Genomic DNA, 15,038 nt, shown 5'->3' with positions numbered 1-15,038 from the left:
CTCAAAGTCTCTTTGGATAAAAGCGTCTGTAAATGGCTCAATAGTGAATGTAAGTATGTCTCAAAGGGGGTCCAGGTAAATGTATACAAAGCAACTAAAGGGCTGATTATGGTCCCACGTTCATGCAACGCAATAACCATGCAGACGCTTCGTCGCAGTTGTAAACCTTTATGGTTCTGCGTCGGGTTTTAGTAAGTCGACCAATCACAGACCTTGCTGCTGCGTCGCCTCGACAGAAGGTTTACATTTTTGGGAGGCGCACGTCAGGCCCTTGCAGTGGACGCAAGGAGGGTCCGCAAGGACGTAAGGGGTCCGTAACCTCCTTGCGTTGCGTTGACGTGGGACCATAACTAAGCCACTTAAGTCACTTCGGATTAAAGCGTTGTGTAAATGACTCAATAGTGAATGTAAGAATGTCTCCAAGGGGGTCCAGTTAAACACGCATGTATACAAAGCGAGTCACAGTGAATTTATATAGGAGGAGGTAGGCCCTATGGCATCTTGCTCAAGGCTTCTTACAGGTATACTGCAGACATTGAGGTTTCGAACCTACAACCAGAAATCCAGAACCCTACCCTAACCCCCTCCCCCCCAAAAACACTTTTAAAACCAAAACCTCCACCTCCCTCGTGGCAGGCGGAGCGGGAGCAGCTGCCGGTCTTCCAGCACCGCCACCGGGTGATGGAGGCCCTGGGACGGCACCGCGTGGTGGTGGTGGCCGGGGAGACGGGCAGCGGCAAGAGCACCCAGGTGCCCCAGTTCCTCTTGGAGGAGCTGCTGCTGGGGGGGGACGGGGCGGGCGCGGCGAGGCCCTGCAACATAGTGGTGACCCAGCCCCGCAGGATCTCGGCCATGAGCCTGGCCACCCGGGTCAACCAGGAGCTGGGCTGTGAGGACGCGCCCGGGTCCAAGGTGGGTGCTGGAGGAGCGGAGCTTCACCGTGTGTTTCTGTGAGTTGGGTGGATGCGTTGAGTAAGGGTGATCGGTGTTTAGGTATGAGGACTTTGTTCATTATTGGAGGTTTGTTCTTGTGTTCTTGATGCGGGGAATTATAGGGGAAGCTAGCTAGGTTCAGAAGGTGTAATCTGAGCATTTTGTTTGATCATTTCATGATTCCTGACTTTGAATTATTTGGTTGAAATCTGTGATATAAATAAACAAAAAAGTAATTGTTACAATTACTTTGTTATATACAGTATCAGAGTATTCATTATTTATTTTTGTAAACGTTCAAAACACATTTTCCTTACAAAAATAAATATGCGTCTCACAATTTAAATCACGTCGAACCAAGGCCTGTAACAGTTTAAAAAAAACAAAAACGAAACAAGTAGCCTAACCATTGGAAATAATTTAAAGCTGCAAATAAAACGGCAGCAAATGGACTATGGAGATACTCAGCGTTGTGATCTTCTCTACACGCCCGGGATTACAGCTGCGTCTTGCGGCGGTGAAAATAGCCGACACACTTTCACTTTCACCGTTGCTGCGGGTCTGCTTTCCCGAACTCACCGTTGTGTTTCAGGAGCATATGTTGCCGCATAGTACTTTCTGGTAGCTCGATTTCGCTTGGCATATTTTACATTTCACCTTATGATCTCCTATTTCTTTAAAGTATTTAAATTCTTCGCTGCTCTTTGCTTTAACCGCCATCTCTTAACTTATTGAATTCTGGCGTGCCTGCACACGGCACGGAACGTTGTTATATGTATGTGTGTGATTGAATATATGTTTGTATTTAAATTGTTATGTAAGCACCAGCTAGCACTTCTCTTGTTAAGTTAATATTGTTAATATTAACTTAAAATAAAGAGAGAACTACCTGTTTATACGTACTATTAAAAAAAAACCTGTGTTTGTGTCTTCCCAGATGTCTATTTGTGGGTACCAGATCCGGATGGAGAACCGGTCGGGGGAGGCCACCCGCCTGCTGTACTGCACCACGGGGGTCCTGCTCAGGAAGCTCCAGCAGGAGCGCCACCTGGACTCACTCACACACATCATCGTGGACGAGGTAGGGAGCTCAGGCCTCTTACCTGACAGCGGACTTGCATTCAGAGCTGTTACACTGGGGCTCATTTGCCAGCATGGCGGCTCCTGACACAGTGGTACCTTGTGAGGACTTTTTTTTTAGGGGACACCTTTTGTCAAAGGGTTACCTCGATTGAGGGCGGCCTTACCTGGCACCGTCTTGGGATTACCTAAGAAAAGTAATTCAGGAGAGCTACCGGTTGGCTTTGGTAGCGCTGAACACGTTTATTTTCATGGCTGATGTTGGTCCACCTGAACTTAAAAATATATAAGCAGGGCTCATGGACGGACAGAGAAGAAACTAAGAACAGAATGAAGTCTGACTACAAGAAGTCCAGAAAGACCCAAGCAGAATCAGAATCTCTTTATTGTCATTACACGAAACGCAACGAAATTGGGGAAGAGGCTCTCAAAATAAGTGCTTTAAAAAAAAAAAAAAGATTAAATCAAAAAGAAAGATTAAAGTAAGTAAGTCATTTTAAAGTTTAAATCAATGTAAATTAGAAGTGCTCCTTGTTCCATTATTTCCGAGCACTACCTCCTATATAGGCTACATACTATGAAACTATGAGAAGTTGTTCCATCCGTCCGACACCTTGAAATGTGCCGTTTGGCCCCCAGGTGCACGAGCGCAGCGTGCAGTCGGACTTCCTGCTGACCATCCTGAGAGACATGGTGCTGCGGCGTTCCGACCTGCGGATCGTCCTGATGAGCGCCACGGTGGACTGCACCAAGTTCTCCCGATACTTCAACAACTGCCCCGTGGTCTCGGTGCCCGGGAGGACCTTCCCCGTGGAGGTCAGGGTCCCTTTGATGCTCTCTCGCTGTCTCTCGCTTTCTTTCTCCCTTTTTTCTTTTTCGTTCTATTTCTTTTCCCTTTTTTTTCATTTCATTCATTTTTCTTTCCTTCTGTATATCCGTCTTCTTTTCATATACATTAAGTCATGTGCATTTTATTTGATCAGACCCCTTAATCCCAGCTGGAGTCAGTGGGGGATTCACAGGCACATTACCCTTAAGAGTCAGATATCAACATGACACTTTAATGATAGCTCAAAACACGTTTTGTAAGGATTTAGGACTGCAGCCTTACTGTACGTCCACACCAGGAGCGTCCATAGCGTCAAAGACGCTTTGGTCGCTCACAAAGTTTCGCTGCGAATTTTTCTGTTCGCTTTGGTCGCTCAAGTCGCTCATGGCGTACAATTCAATTATGCAGACGCATTTAAAGGAGCCGTATGCGTTTAGTAGGCCCTACAGACAGCCATATCAAATAGTGAACTCTCCCATACACCTTGGCCATATTGCAGAGACGGTTTTGCTTGTTCGATAAAGTGCTTCGACAACAAGTAGGACAGTGATTCCCCCCAATATAAAAAAAATCCTAAAATGTAGGCTAATTACAACCGAGAACAAAAAACCCTGCGTGCTGTAGTAGTTAAAATATGTTTCACTGATCTGGATCTGCAAATCATGATCTGCACTCATTCGTCGCATTCAAAACAAATAGACATTAGCGCACATGGCTAATTTGCATACGTGCACAGGACTGGTTGGCTCCGCAAGGCAAATAATGGAACATATCTATCTATCTAGGCCTTTCTGTCTATCTATCTATCAACGCGTGTCTAGTTTTAATGTGATGTATTGTGTGTATGTCCAGTCAGACTTGTTCTGTGTGGTCTTGTAGGCTACTGTCCTGTGTGGGACGAACCACCGAAATGGATTCCCGACGATTTGTGTCGTTTGGTATTAATAAAGACTTGACTATCTATCTATCTAGACTATTTAATTAAAAATTATTCACCTCAGGCTCCGTGAATAGTGGGGAATAGATGGATAAATGACAAGGGATAAATCTCTTGTCTTTTATCCCTCTATTCCCCACTATTCACGGAGCCTGAGGTGTGAGCCTCGTCTTGTCGATTAGTTTGTTTATGTGACGATTTCAAAAACTTTTTTGGTTTTGTTTAAAGCATGCTACACGCGATTGGTTGGTTTGATTGGTGGCACGTAGAGCAAATTATAATGATTCCAGCTTAAATACGAACGTTCTAGATATAGCCTATAAATACTCCCGCTTATCATCACTTGATATCCAAACCACTATGGCGTTTCGATCTCTGAACTGAAAAAGGGTGGGTTCGTACAACACCGGGTGCCCCAGTTACAGCCGCGATTAATACTTCAGCCGACATTTTGTTCAGTGAGTGAATAAAGGTAGGTAGGAACCAAAGTGCCTGCCGATGTTCCCTGGGATCCACGCAAGCGAAGAGCGTCAACATTCCGATTGGCTGTCAGTGTTTGGTCGCTGAAGCGAATAATAGTAATTTGCATAAAGTTAAAAAGTTTTCAACTTCTTTTTGACGCTCTGGTCGCTCAACTTTGGCCGCTGGTAGCGTTGGTCGCTTTGGTCGCTTTGGTCGCTCTTGCCCATAGAAAGTGAATGACTTCCGGCGATTTGGTCGCTCAATTCGCTTCTGGTGTGGACGGACAGTTATTATGTGGCACGAGTCCTCAATTCTACTTTTAACTAGAATTTTCATATTTCAACATGTTACCTTTCACCCTTATGATGGGAGTCCAACACCCTAGCCACCTCACAATCCTCCTCCCCCACTGTAGGACCTCTTGGTAAGAAGGGTTAGCGTGGATGATGAGAACCGTGCCTATAGTGGTGGTATGGTCCACCTATAACTCTACCCTAAGCGTGTTGTGTCTCTGCTCCCAGGTGTTCCACCTGGAGGACATCGTGGAGCAGACGGGCTACGTGCTGGAGAAGGACTCAGAGTACAGCCAGAGGATCCTGGAGGACGAGGAGGAGGTCAACATCTCTGTCTCCCAGAAAGGAGGCAAGACGACGCAGCACCAGGTGAAGCCTTGCCTTCTTATTTAGGGGATGAGATGAACAGATCTGACTTGGCTGAGTTACCTTTTACAAGATCAGTTCTTAGTCAGGTTAATCAAATCTCATTACTACAAATCCTTTTAGTGCTTTCATGTTACTTAGGATTCCGAATGTTTGCGAAGTATGTGTTATGCCTATATGCACATTTTGATTCACAAATTTAGTTTCCTTGATTTATTTAATAACATACGTTTTTCGTACATTTGTGTCTCTATATATATTTTCTTTTTTATGTTTACAATTTTCTATACCTTCAGCCGAGCAATTGCATCTGAATCTGTTTCTCATTGGAGGACGATCAAATCCATCTCCCATCTATCCCCTCGCTGACCCGATTGCTGTGATCCGCCGTCCCCCAGGAGTTTGTGACGAAGGACGCCAACGCCGGCTGGGACCTGGGCCCGGACCTGGACCACTTCAGCAGCCGCACCCGCCACGTCCTGCAGTACATGAACCCCAACAAGATCAACATGGAGCTGCTCCTGGACATCATAGACTACCTGGGTAGGCGCCGTGTTCGCTGATCCTGGTGTTTGAAGGTGGCGTGTTGTACCCCCAGGTGTGGGTGTGATTAGCCGGTACAAGCCATTGGAAAATCGGCCCTCTTCTGACATCACAAGTGGCCGTGTCCACCTAGATGTGTGACGGATAGATGAGCAACGTTTACTACAGTCCACTGGGTAGGCTGGTAGACTGACTTACCCTATCCTGCACACATCTAGGTGGACTCGCCCGCTTGTGATGTCAGAAGAGGCAGGTTTTCAAAGTGGCTTGTAACGGCTAATCAAACTCGCACCAGGAGGAATATTATGTCACCTTTAATGATCTTTGTGCAGGCTGATTAGCCTCCTGTCAAATCTTTAACACTCCCACCCACTCCTAATCATGTCTCGTCCCTGTTTGGACTATTATGTACTTTCAATGTGCAAATTTCCTTACGTTGTTATCATGTGTCTACCACAGACAAGTCTCCTCAGTTCTCCTGCATGGACGGAGCCATCCTGGTGTTCCTACCTGGTCTGGCTCACATCCAGCAGCTGTACGACCTACTGTCCAACGACAAGAGGTTTAGGATCAAGGACCGGTAAATACAGTTATATTCATGTTATTCTCTGTCTGATTCATGCCCTAATCACCTTCCGCTAACATTGAGGAACTTATGTAATGAAGAGGAATTTCTTTGGTTTTAGGTATGTTCTGGTGGCCCTTCACTCCACCCTCTCCTCTAAAGACCAAGCGTCTGCCTTCACAGTGCCCCCTGCAGGCGTCAGGAAGGTATGACCATTTGTATTGATCACTTTAAAAGGCTGGAATTGTACAGTTAAATGTGTCTTATTTTTTGAGGGCGGTTATATGATCGTAAAATAGAAATCAAGAGTAGAAAGAACATTTTAGTTTTTAACCCCTCTCTCATCTATCTTGATAGCACAGCAGAAGAGGAAGGAGCGCCAAACTGTACACTACACTCCCCCTCATGTTTATTTGGATTACCATAGCCCTTAATCATGACCTCGTCTGTCTCCTGTTTTTAGATTGTGTTGTCCACTAACATCGCCGAGACAGGCGTGACTATCCCCGATGTGGTGTTTGTCATCGACAGTGGAAAGACCAAAGAAAACAAGTGAGAAAAATATGTTAATGTTAAATGTTAATAAACATCATCATCCAATTATGAAATTACAAAATAAATTGGATTTTTCTTTCATTTAAAAAGAATTCATGAAGCTTGAGTTAACTTTACCTACCGTCGTCATATCATTATTCAGCAAATGCCTGCCATGTCAAATCGTGTTTTTCCTCAATTTGATCTGGTTCCTCTCTGTGTTCAGGTACCATGAAAGCAGTCAAATGAGCTCCCTGGTGGAGACGTTTGTTTCGAAGGCCAGCGCGCTCCAGCGCCAGGGCCGGGCGGGGCGAGTCAGGGACGGCTTCTGCTTCAGACTCTACCCGAAGTTCAGGTACGAAGCTCCACCGGGGATGGGAGGAGAAAACGACCAAAGCTGAGTGGCGTGTTCAGCAGAAGGAAGGGATAAACGTGTTCCTGTTCTCAATGTTCCCGATTTGCAGGTTTGATGCCTTCATGGATTACGCAGTCCCAGAGATACTACGAGTTCCTCTGGAAGAGCTGTGCCTGCATATTATGGTACAAACTCGCACACTGTCACGTACGCACGCACTCAAACATACAGGCACACGTTCGCAGTAATCAGTTGTTTGGATGAAAGTGTCTAAGTGACTGAATGTAATTCAATTATCTTTTGACTGTACTATATAAGGAACATTTCTTTCCACCAATCACTTCATATAAATTACTTTCCACTATACCGTATTATGTAAATTGCTTTCCACTATACCACGTAGGCAAGGCAAGGCAACTTTATTTATATAGCACTTTTCATACACAAGGCAGACTCAAAGTGCTTCACATATAAACGTTGTCATACAATAAAATAAAATAATAGATAAGTAAAGGGAAACGTATGCAAAGAAATTAGTAAAATAGAGAAAATAAAGGGGAAGTTAAAAAGGCATTTTAGTAATTAAATAGAAAATAAAGGCAAAGTTAAAAAAAAGCTTTTTAGAAAGTGCAATTTATTTAAGATTTAGCAGAAAGCTAAAGCAAACATAAGTCTTCAATCTTGTTTGAAAGGTGCTCAGAGTTGGGGAAAGTCTTAAATCCTCAGGGAGTTTATTCCAGCTATTTGTTGCATAGTAACTAAATCCTGCTTTCCCATGTTTCGTGTTAACTCTGGGGATAATTAACAGATTGGTCTCAGAAGATCTTAGTGTTCTAGAAGGCTGTAGTGGAAGCATATCAGTTAAATACTTTGGGCCTAAACCATGTAAGGATTTTTAGGTCAGCAACATGATTTTAAAATAAATTCTCTGACCTACAGGAAGCCAATGTTACGATTTAAGAATTGGTGTCATATGTTAAAATTGTTTGGTCTTTGTTAGAACTCTAGCAGCAGCATTCTGACAAGCTGAAGCTTCTTTAGAGTTTGTTTTGGGAGACCTGTAAGGAGACCATTGCAATAATCAAGTCTTGTGAAATTTTTAAGGGGATAATATGCAGATTTTGTAACTGATTTGATGTGACTGTCGAAATGTAAATCTGAATCCATGATAACCCCTAGATTTCTGGCTTTGATTAAGGTTTTCAGGGACAGAGAGTGAAGGTGTTGGGTTACTTTAAGCCTTTCCGTTTTAGAACCAAATACAATTATCTCGGTTTTGTCCTCATTTAGCTGAAGGAAATTTCGGCACATCCAGTCTTTCACTTGCTCAATGCACTGGCACAGCAGATCTATGGGCCGATAGTCATCTGGTGATAGCGATACATAGATTTGCGTGTCATCAGCATAGCAATGATGGTCAATATTGTTATTTTGCATGATTTGCCCTAGTGGGAGCATGTAGATGTTAAATAAAGAGGGTACTAAGATCGAACCTTGTGGGTCTCCACATGTCACGTTGGTTGATTCTGATACAAAGTTGCCAATGGAAACAAAGTAGTTCCTATTTTGTTGGTAGGACCTGAACCAATTTAAGACTGTGCCTGAAAGCCCCACCCAGTTTTCTAACCTGTCCAAAAGTATTGTATGGTCTACAGTGTCGAATCCAGCACTGAGGTCTAGCATTAGTATTTAGGTTTTTGCCGGTCTGTGTTAAGACGGATGTCGTTTACATCTTTAATGAGGGCGGTCTCAGTGCTGTGCAGGGGTCAAAATCCTGATTGGAAGGTGTGATAGCAACCAGTTGACGCCAGGAAGTGCTGGAGGACAACTTCCTCAATGATTTTACTTATGACGGGTAGATTCGATATTGGTCTATAGTTGTTAATAATAGAGGTATCTAGGCTCCGGTTTTTTAAAAGGGGTTTAATAACTGCAGTTTTCAAGGCTTTTGGGAAGTTGCCTGACTGGAGAGAGTTGTTAACTATCTGCAATATGTCTATGCTAGGCAGTCAAAAACATTCTTAAAGAGGTTGGTAGGTAAAGTATCAAGGCAACAGGTGGATGGCTTTAGTTGTGTCACAGTTTCCAAAAGAGTTTTAGAGTTTATAACATTAAAGCATGCCATCCCTGCCACGTTACTTTTGCCTGAACAGGGTGGTAGTCCAACATTTTTGTTTGAAGTGGAGATATTGATGGCGCGTCTGATGCCTTCAATTTTATCAGAATAAAAAGCTGGTCAGTCTGTCAACAGTTGCAAATAGGGTTTTTGCATTATTAGTATTTGTTTTAATGATATTGGAGAAAAATGTTTCTCTAGCACTTTTTAAGTCTAAATTGTAGGCACGGAGGCTCTCTTTATAGATATCATGGTGAATATGAAGTTTTCTTTTACGCCAGATGCGTTCAACCTTCCTGCAATCTTTTTTCTGTGCTGTTACAGAAGCAGCTTTTCTCCAGGGTGCCTTTTGGTTTTCCAGAAATCGTTTTAACCTTATAAGGTGCAATGACATCTATGACTTTCAAAATGTTCAAATTAAGTTTTCTACAAGATCATCAGCAGAACATGGGTTGAGAGGTGGTAGCAGGGAGATGGCTTTTTTAAAAAGTACATTCAATTCTTCATTGATAATAATGTAAACGTCCGTCAACTATACCAGTTAATGTAAGTGGAATCCATCTCAGACATTTCACCCACAATCCTTTGCGGTCCCCCCTCCCCCCTCTGCAGAAGTGCGACTACGGCTCGCCGGAGGACTTCCTGAAGCGCTCGCTGGACGCCCCACAGCCCCAGTCGGTCAGCAACGCCGTCAGCCTGCTGAGGAAGATGGGGGCGTGCCACGCCACCGACCACGCCCTCACGCCGCTGGGCCACCACCTGGCCGGCCTGCCCGTCAACGTCAAGATCGGCAAGATGCTGATCTACGGCGCCATCCTAGGCTGCCTGGACCCCATCGTACGTAGCCCGGGTTTAAACCCGTCTTTTCGCTGTTTTGTATTTTTAATGTGTTATTTCGTTTTCTAGGTTTGGAAGATTTCATAAGAGGATACTGACATAAACATGCAACCTTTTTCTTGTTACATTGTTGACCCGGTTTATAAAAAGTGTAATCTTATGCAGAGTTTTTTACGATTGCTCTTGATTGCTTTTTTACTATGCTGTTTTATTACTGCAAATTGTTAAGTGTGTGTGTGTGTGTGTGTGTGTGTGTGTGTGTGTGTGTGTGTGTGTGTGTGTGTGTGTGTGTGTGTGTGTGTGTGTGTGTGTGTGTGTGTGTGTGTGTGTGTGTGTGTGTGTTGCAGGCCACCATCGTGGCAGCCATCACAGAGAAGTCTCCCTTCTCTACTCCGATGCACAGGAAGGACGAAGCCAACGTGGCCAAAGCTGCCCTCGCGTTCGGGAACTCTGATCACCTGACCATATACAACGCTTACCAGGGGTAGGGACTATATATAGCATTGATTCTCAACGGGTGGGTGGCAAGGGCGTTCTGAGTGGGTCGCAGAAGGAATGCCAAACATTAATCTATAGAATGAAGCCCATGATTTGTGTTTCAATGGCTTACTATCTTTATTGTTTTGTCAGGACCTAATGACTAGTGACACATAAGGGTCATAACGCTGGAACATTTGGGAACCCCTGATCTATAGGATAGTCTAAATGTAGGAATACACATTTCAAGATACAATATTAAGTAGCATATGTTTATTATTGGATTTGTTAGTTGGAAGAACTCACGGATGGATGGAACACGGACTGAAATGACCTTCTGTCGGAACAACTTCCTGAACCGAACCGCCCTCATCACTATAGAGGTAACACTCGCACGCACACACACTCTTTCCCTCTATTTTTCCAGCCAGCTTTGAATTGCAAACGCTGACACTGGTTAATAAGGGAAGTACCTAAATCAGCATAAACGGATCCATTTGTCTTTCTCACGAGAGAGTATAACAGTAAAAAAAAAATAGATTCTGTCCATCATGAAAAGTGCTATCGGTCGCTCCCTGTAACCACGTAAGCTTTCGCTATGAACATCCAAGTGTTACAAAAAGATAAAGTAGGTGAACACCATGCTTTTTAACAACCCGCAAACGCTTCTCCCCAGGACGTGAAACAGGAGCTGATGAGGATGATGGAGCAGGCTGGGTTCTGGTCCCCTCGCTGCTCCTCCTCCTCCTCCTCTTCCTCCTCCAGGGGGCCCTTGGCGCCCCTGTCCAAGCACACCATCTCGGTGATGAAGGCGGTGCTCACGGCGGGCCTCTACGACAACGTGTCCCGCGTCCTGTGCACCCTCTCGGTGGACGTGCTGGAGCGGGTGGCCTGCACGGGCGAGACCCCCCAGGGCAAGGCCCAGGTGCACCCGTCCTCCGTCAACCGCAACCTGCAGACCCACGGCTGGCTGCTGTACCAGGAGAAGGTGGGGCTCCAGCCGGAGGAAGGGCCACTCGACCCCGTCCGCGTGCATTCGCCTTCCTTTTACTGAAATGTTATATGGTGTGAATTTGGTTGTGGGGAGGGGGGGGGACGACACACAGAGAGGGAGGTAAGGGTTAATGTGTGTGTGTGTGTGTGTGTGTCAGTTTATGTGTGTGTCCGTGTGTGGTTTTGCATGTGAAAGATTTGCATAAATGCGGAAGGGTTTATCTTCTTCATTTTTTCTGAACGTCATACAATCGCATTACAGGAGCGATACAACCCTCTTCTGCAGCCACATGAATGCCTTGAGTGTTTGTGCTGTTAAAAGTCTGTGCTCAATGGGTGTCTGACTCCAGGTGAAGTACACCAAGATCTACCTGCGAGACACCACCTTGATCTCCCCGTTCCCCCTGCTGCTGTTCGGAGGGGACATAGACGTCCAACACAGAGAACGCCTCATCACCGTGGACGGGTGGATTCTCTTCCAGGTCAGGGGTCGTCGCTGTGCTGCTGTCTTTTCAAATGGTCAACCGCGACGGCTGTGCTTTGTGTGTGCACAGTGATGTCACACAACTTGAACCACATACAAAGAGAAGTAATACTTTCCCATAGACCGACATCTGTTGTTGTAGTTTGTGAGCAGATGAGAATCATCCTAGATGTTGGTCGGCCAGCCCTGCCTTAAAGGGACTCTCACCTTTGTTGCGTTTGAGAATTACAGCACATTCAAATCATCCCGCCTTCCTCCAATGCCCCACCCCCTAAGCGTTATTTTTTAGAGTACAAAACTAAGCGTTATTTTTTAGAGTACTGTAACGACCTCGCTGGTGACATAATGATGTCGAGTCATTAGTAGTTGAAGGTAGTTTTAATGAACCAAAACCAGGTCACTGAAACCCGTAACATTGTAACCAACGGCAGAAAACCGACACAAAACAAACCCCGGTTACCCCGGCAACCCCCAACACGGTCTCACTCGCGTGCAGGCCCCCACCCTCCTGTTCTTCCAAGGCCCTCCCCCAGCTGACCTAATGATTCGCCCCCACGCTGATTGACAAGAAGAACATTACAATACATGCACATAGAACAACTGGCATAGCGGACAACGAAATATAATGTAACACATAACACACAAACTATTTAACTGTCCCAGGGTCGCTACAGTACAAAAGTTCTAGACTTCCATGGGTTATGTTTAGACTCCCATGGGTTATGTTTAGACTCCCAGGGGTCATAATATCTACCAGGGGTCTAGTAAACAAGAAATTTAGCAGGTGGCTCACTGTAATTTTATGGGCTTCGTGTGATACCGTTTTGAGGCCCCATGTTGAAGGACAGTGGTCCCACTGAGTATAAGAAAGGTGTATGAGCATTACAAACAGAGTAGCGGGACAACGTAGCGTCTGAGGCCGAAATGGGTCCCCTAATCGGACTGAATGGTGCGGTTGGGTGCCAACGGTCTGGAGGTCTTCCTGTAGCTCCAGAGTAGCGGGACAACGTCGCGTCTGAGTCCGAAATGGGTCCCGTAATCGGACTGAGTGGTGTGGTTGGGTGCCAACGGTCTGGAGGTCTTCCCGGAGCTCCAGAGTAGCGGGACAACTTCGCGTCTGAGGCCGAATCGGGTCCCCTTGTCGGACTGAATAGTGCAGTTGGTGGCCAACAGTCTGGAGGTCTTCCTGAGGCTCCAGAGGAGGGTAACTCTGTGAGTCTGAGTCCGAGATGAGTCCCCTAATCGGACTGAATGGTGCAGTTTCAGTACGTCGTGGACCACTTTGGTCTGCCATCGTCAGTCGCTACGGTCGCTACTCGCTACTGTCTGCCGTGGAATCAAAACAAACCCTCTAGTTGAGGACGCGCCTTGATGACGCGGGCCCGAATGCGCCACAAGAAGCAGACGGAAAACCTTATATATCCATGCAGCAAACAGACAGGTCTGTCGGCCAATAAGGTCATTCGGTCCGAAGAATTTTATTGGTTGAAGTTTTCACTAAATATTATGAGAGTAAAATAATTGTTTGTTTTTACTCCTGGTGGGTCTGTCTTGCATCTTAGAGTGTTATTACCTTATTAATACCAATTTAACCTTATCCAAAAAAAGTGTAAAAATGCAACAAAGGTAAGAGTCCCTTTAACAATCATTGCACGCCCGCAGACCTTCATCTTACCATAGGTTTAACAACAACCCTACCCTGTGTTTGTATCGATTTCATTGAATGTCATGTGTCCAGGCTCCAGTGAGGATCGGGGTCATCTTCAAACACCTGAGGAAGCTGATGGACTCGCTGTTGGAAAAGAAGCTAGCCAACCCCAAGATGAATCTGGAAGGTAACCCTCTTCATGTGCCTTCATATCTCACAGGTCCTCTGCATGTTGCACACCTTTTACATCATTGACCGAGACCCACCCAGGCCAGGTCCCAGGGACAGTAATGCAAATTCCACTGATGCCGGTAAAAGGGAGGGTTTGATTTGTCGCCTCAACCTTATGGAGAATATCCAGATAGACTGTGCTTTCAGTGAAAAACACGTTAATGTACGCACAATGACACGCGTTAATACAGCCTGCAAACGTTTAGCTCTCGAGGAAGTGATGCTAGGAATAGGAACCATTCCCCTTGTTGCATAATCCGCTTTGAGAGAAAAAGGAAGGATTTAGGGTATGAAGGTTATTCTGTGATGCCATCCAGGAAGTCTTTTCATTGTTTAATGGTTTCACTTTAAGGTTGGAGTTTAATTTAGGTAACTTGTCTTTAATTTTCTGATCCTAGTTGTTATTTTTGCTTGCATGACATTTTTCTATGGTACGCACATTTTTACAAAATATACAACAATCATAACAAACTGTCTTTCTGTTAGGTATGAGATATTTCATTACTTGTTCCTGTCCTCTTTTTTTTTTCTCTTCAGACGAGAAGACCATCCAGTTGATTTTAGAGTTGATAAAGACAGAGAATACTGTTAATCTATGAACATTATTAGGATGGAGAACATGTGATATAATACATGAGTTATTAGGATGGTGCACATGTAAAATGAATCCATGAACGTTATTAGGATGGAGAACATGCAATATTATTCCATGAACATTATTAGGATGCAGTACTTCTTAACAACGATGATGTATGCTTCAAAAACACTACAACTGGCCTGTGCCTTGTGTTTTGATCATGTTATTAAAAGTAATTTATCCAAAAATGAATTTGGATAGATTTGTATGATGTAGGTGATGCTTCTTAAGCAAAACTGTATATGGAATGTCCCTGAACAATTCCAGAGGAAAAAATAACCGAATATATGGCAAGATTGATTTCTTACAGTATGTAAAGGAATAAATACATTGGTTTTTAGTCAAAAGAAAAATGCCCTTTTTGTGTTTGATTTTATTTCTACTTCAACATATTTTTATTGCAATGCGTGGTTTATTTTACAGTGATCTGGGAGTTGCCACAACTTTATAAAGTTCTCCCTTTCCTCCTGGTGAGAATAGCACGCCGCGCTAATGGGTTTCAGACTTTATTCCTCTTTTTAATTCACTCAAGAGCCAAACCCTGGCTTCTACTGTCTGTATGTACCGTACTAACGGTTGAAATGACATAAACATGGGTTGTTTAACCGCAAAACCTAAATGACTTTAACTAAAGCGTGGGTCGTTGTGTGCGTATGTTTGTTGGTGTGCGTGTGCGTGGGTCCCAAACAAAAGTAGTTCTTGCCTCAACCTCATGTTC

At 44.6% G+C, this 15,038-nt stretch overlaps 1 protein-coding gene across 4 annotated transcripts in view; it reads left to right on the top strand.

Annotated features, from left to right (window-relative positions):
- dhx29 (DEAH (Asp-Glu-Ala-His) box polypeptide 29) overlaps nt 1–14,939 on the top strand; it is a 19,653-nt gene extending 4,714 nt beyond the window's left edge. For all 4 annotated transcript variants that reach the window (XM_030354902.1, XM_030354901.1, XM_030354904.1 and 1 more), the window contains 17 exons: nt 637–912; nt 1,871–2,014; nt 2,653–2,829; nt 4,763–4,903; nt 5,299–5,443; nt 5,903–6,023; nt 6,130–6,214; nt 6,472–6,560; nt 6,769–6,897; nt 7,007–7,082; nt 9,626–9,850; nt 10,198–10,334; nt 10,620–10,710; nt 11,004–11,315; nt 11,671–11,802; nt 13,543–13,639; nt 14,221–14,939. In XM_030354902.1, coding sequence (XP_030210762.1) covers nt 637–912; nt 1,871–2,014; nt 2,653–2,829; nt 4,763–4,903; nt 5,299–5,443; nt 5,903–6,023; nt 6,130–6,214; nt 6,472–6,560; nt 6,769–6,897; nt 7,007–7,082; nt 9,626–9,850; nt 10,198–10,334; nt 10,620–10,710; nt 11,004–11,315; nt 11,671–11,802; nt 13,543–13,639; nt 14,221–14,282 — 2,439 coding nt within the window. In that variant the 3' untranslated portion in view covers nt 14,283–14,939. The remainder of the gene's footprint in view (nt 1–636; nt 913–1,870; nt 2,015–2,652; nt 2,830–4,762; nt 4,904–5,298; nt 5,444–5,902; nt 6,024–6,129; nt 6,215–6,471; nt 6,561–6,768; nt 6,898–7,006; nt 7,083–9,625; nt 9,851–10,197; nt 10,335–10,619; nt 10,711–11,003; nt 11,316–11,670; nt 11,803–13,542; nt 13,640–14,220) is intronic.
- The last annotated feature ends 99 nt before the right edge of the window (nt 14,940–15,038 follow it).

This window comes from Gadus morhua, chromosome 4 (genome assembly GCF_902167405.1).
Source record: "Gadus morhua chromosome 4, gadMor3.0, whole genome shotgun sequence".
NCBI classification, from domain to species: domain Eukaryota; kingdom Metazoa; phylum Chordata; class Actinopteri; order Gadiformes; family Gadidae; genus Gadus; species Gadus morhua.
Note: the sequence above shows the minus strand (reverse complement) of the source record. Positions and strands in the feature narration are given on the sequence as shown.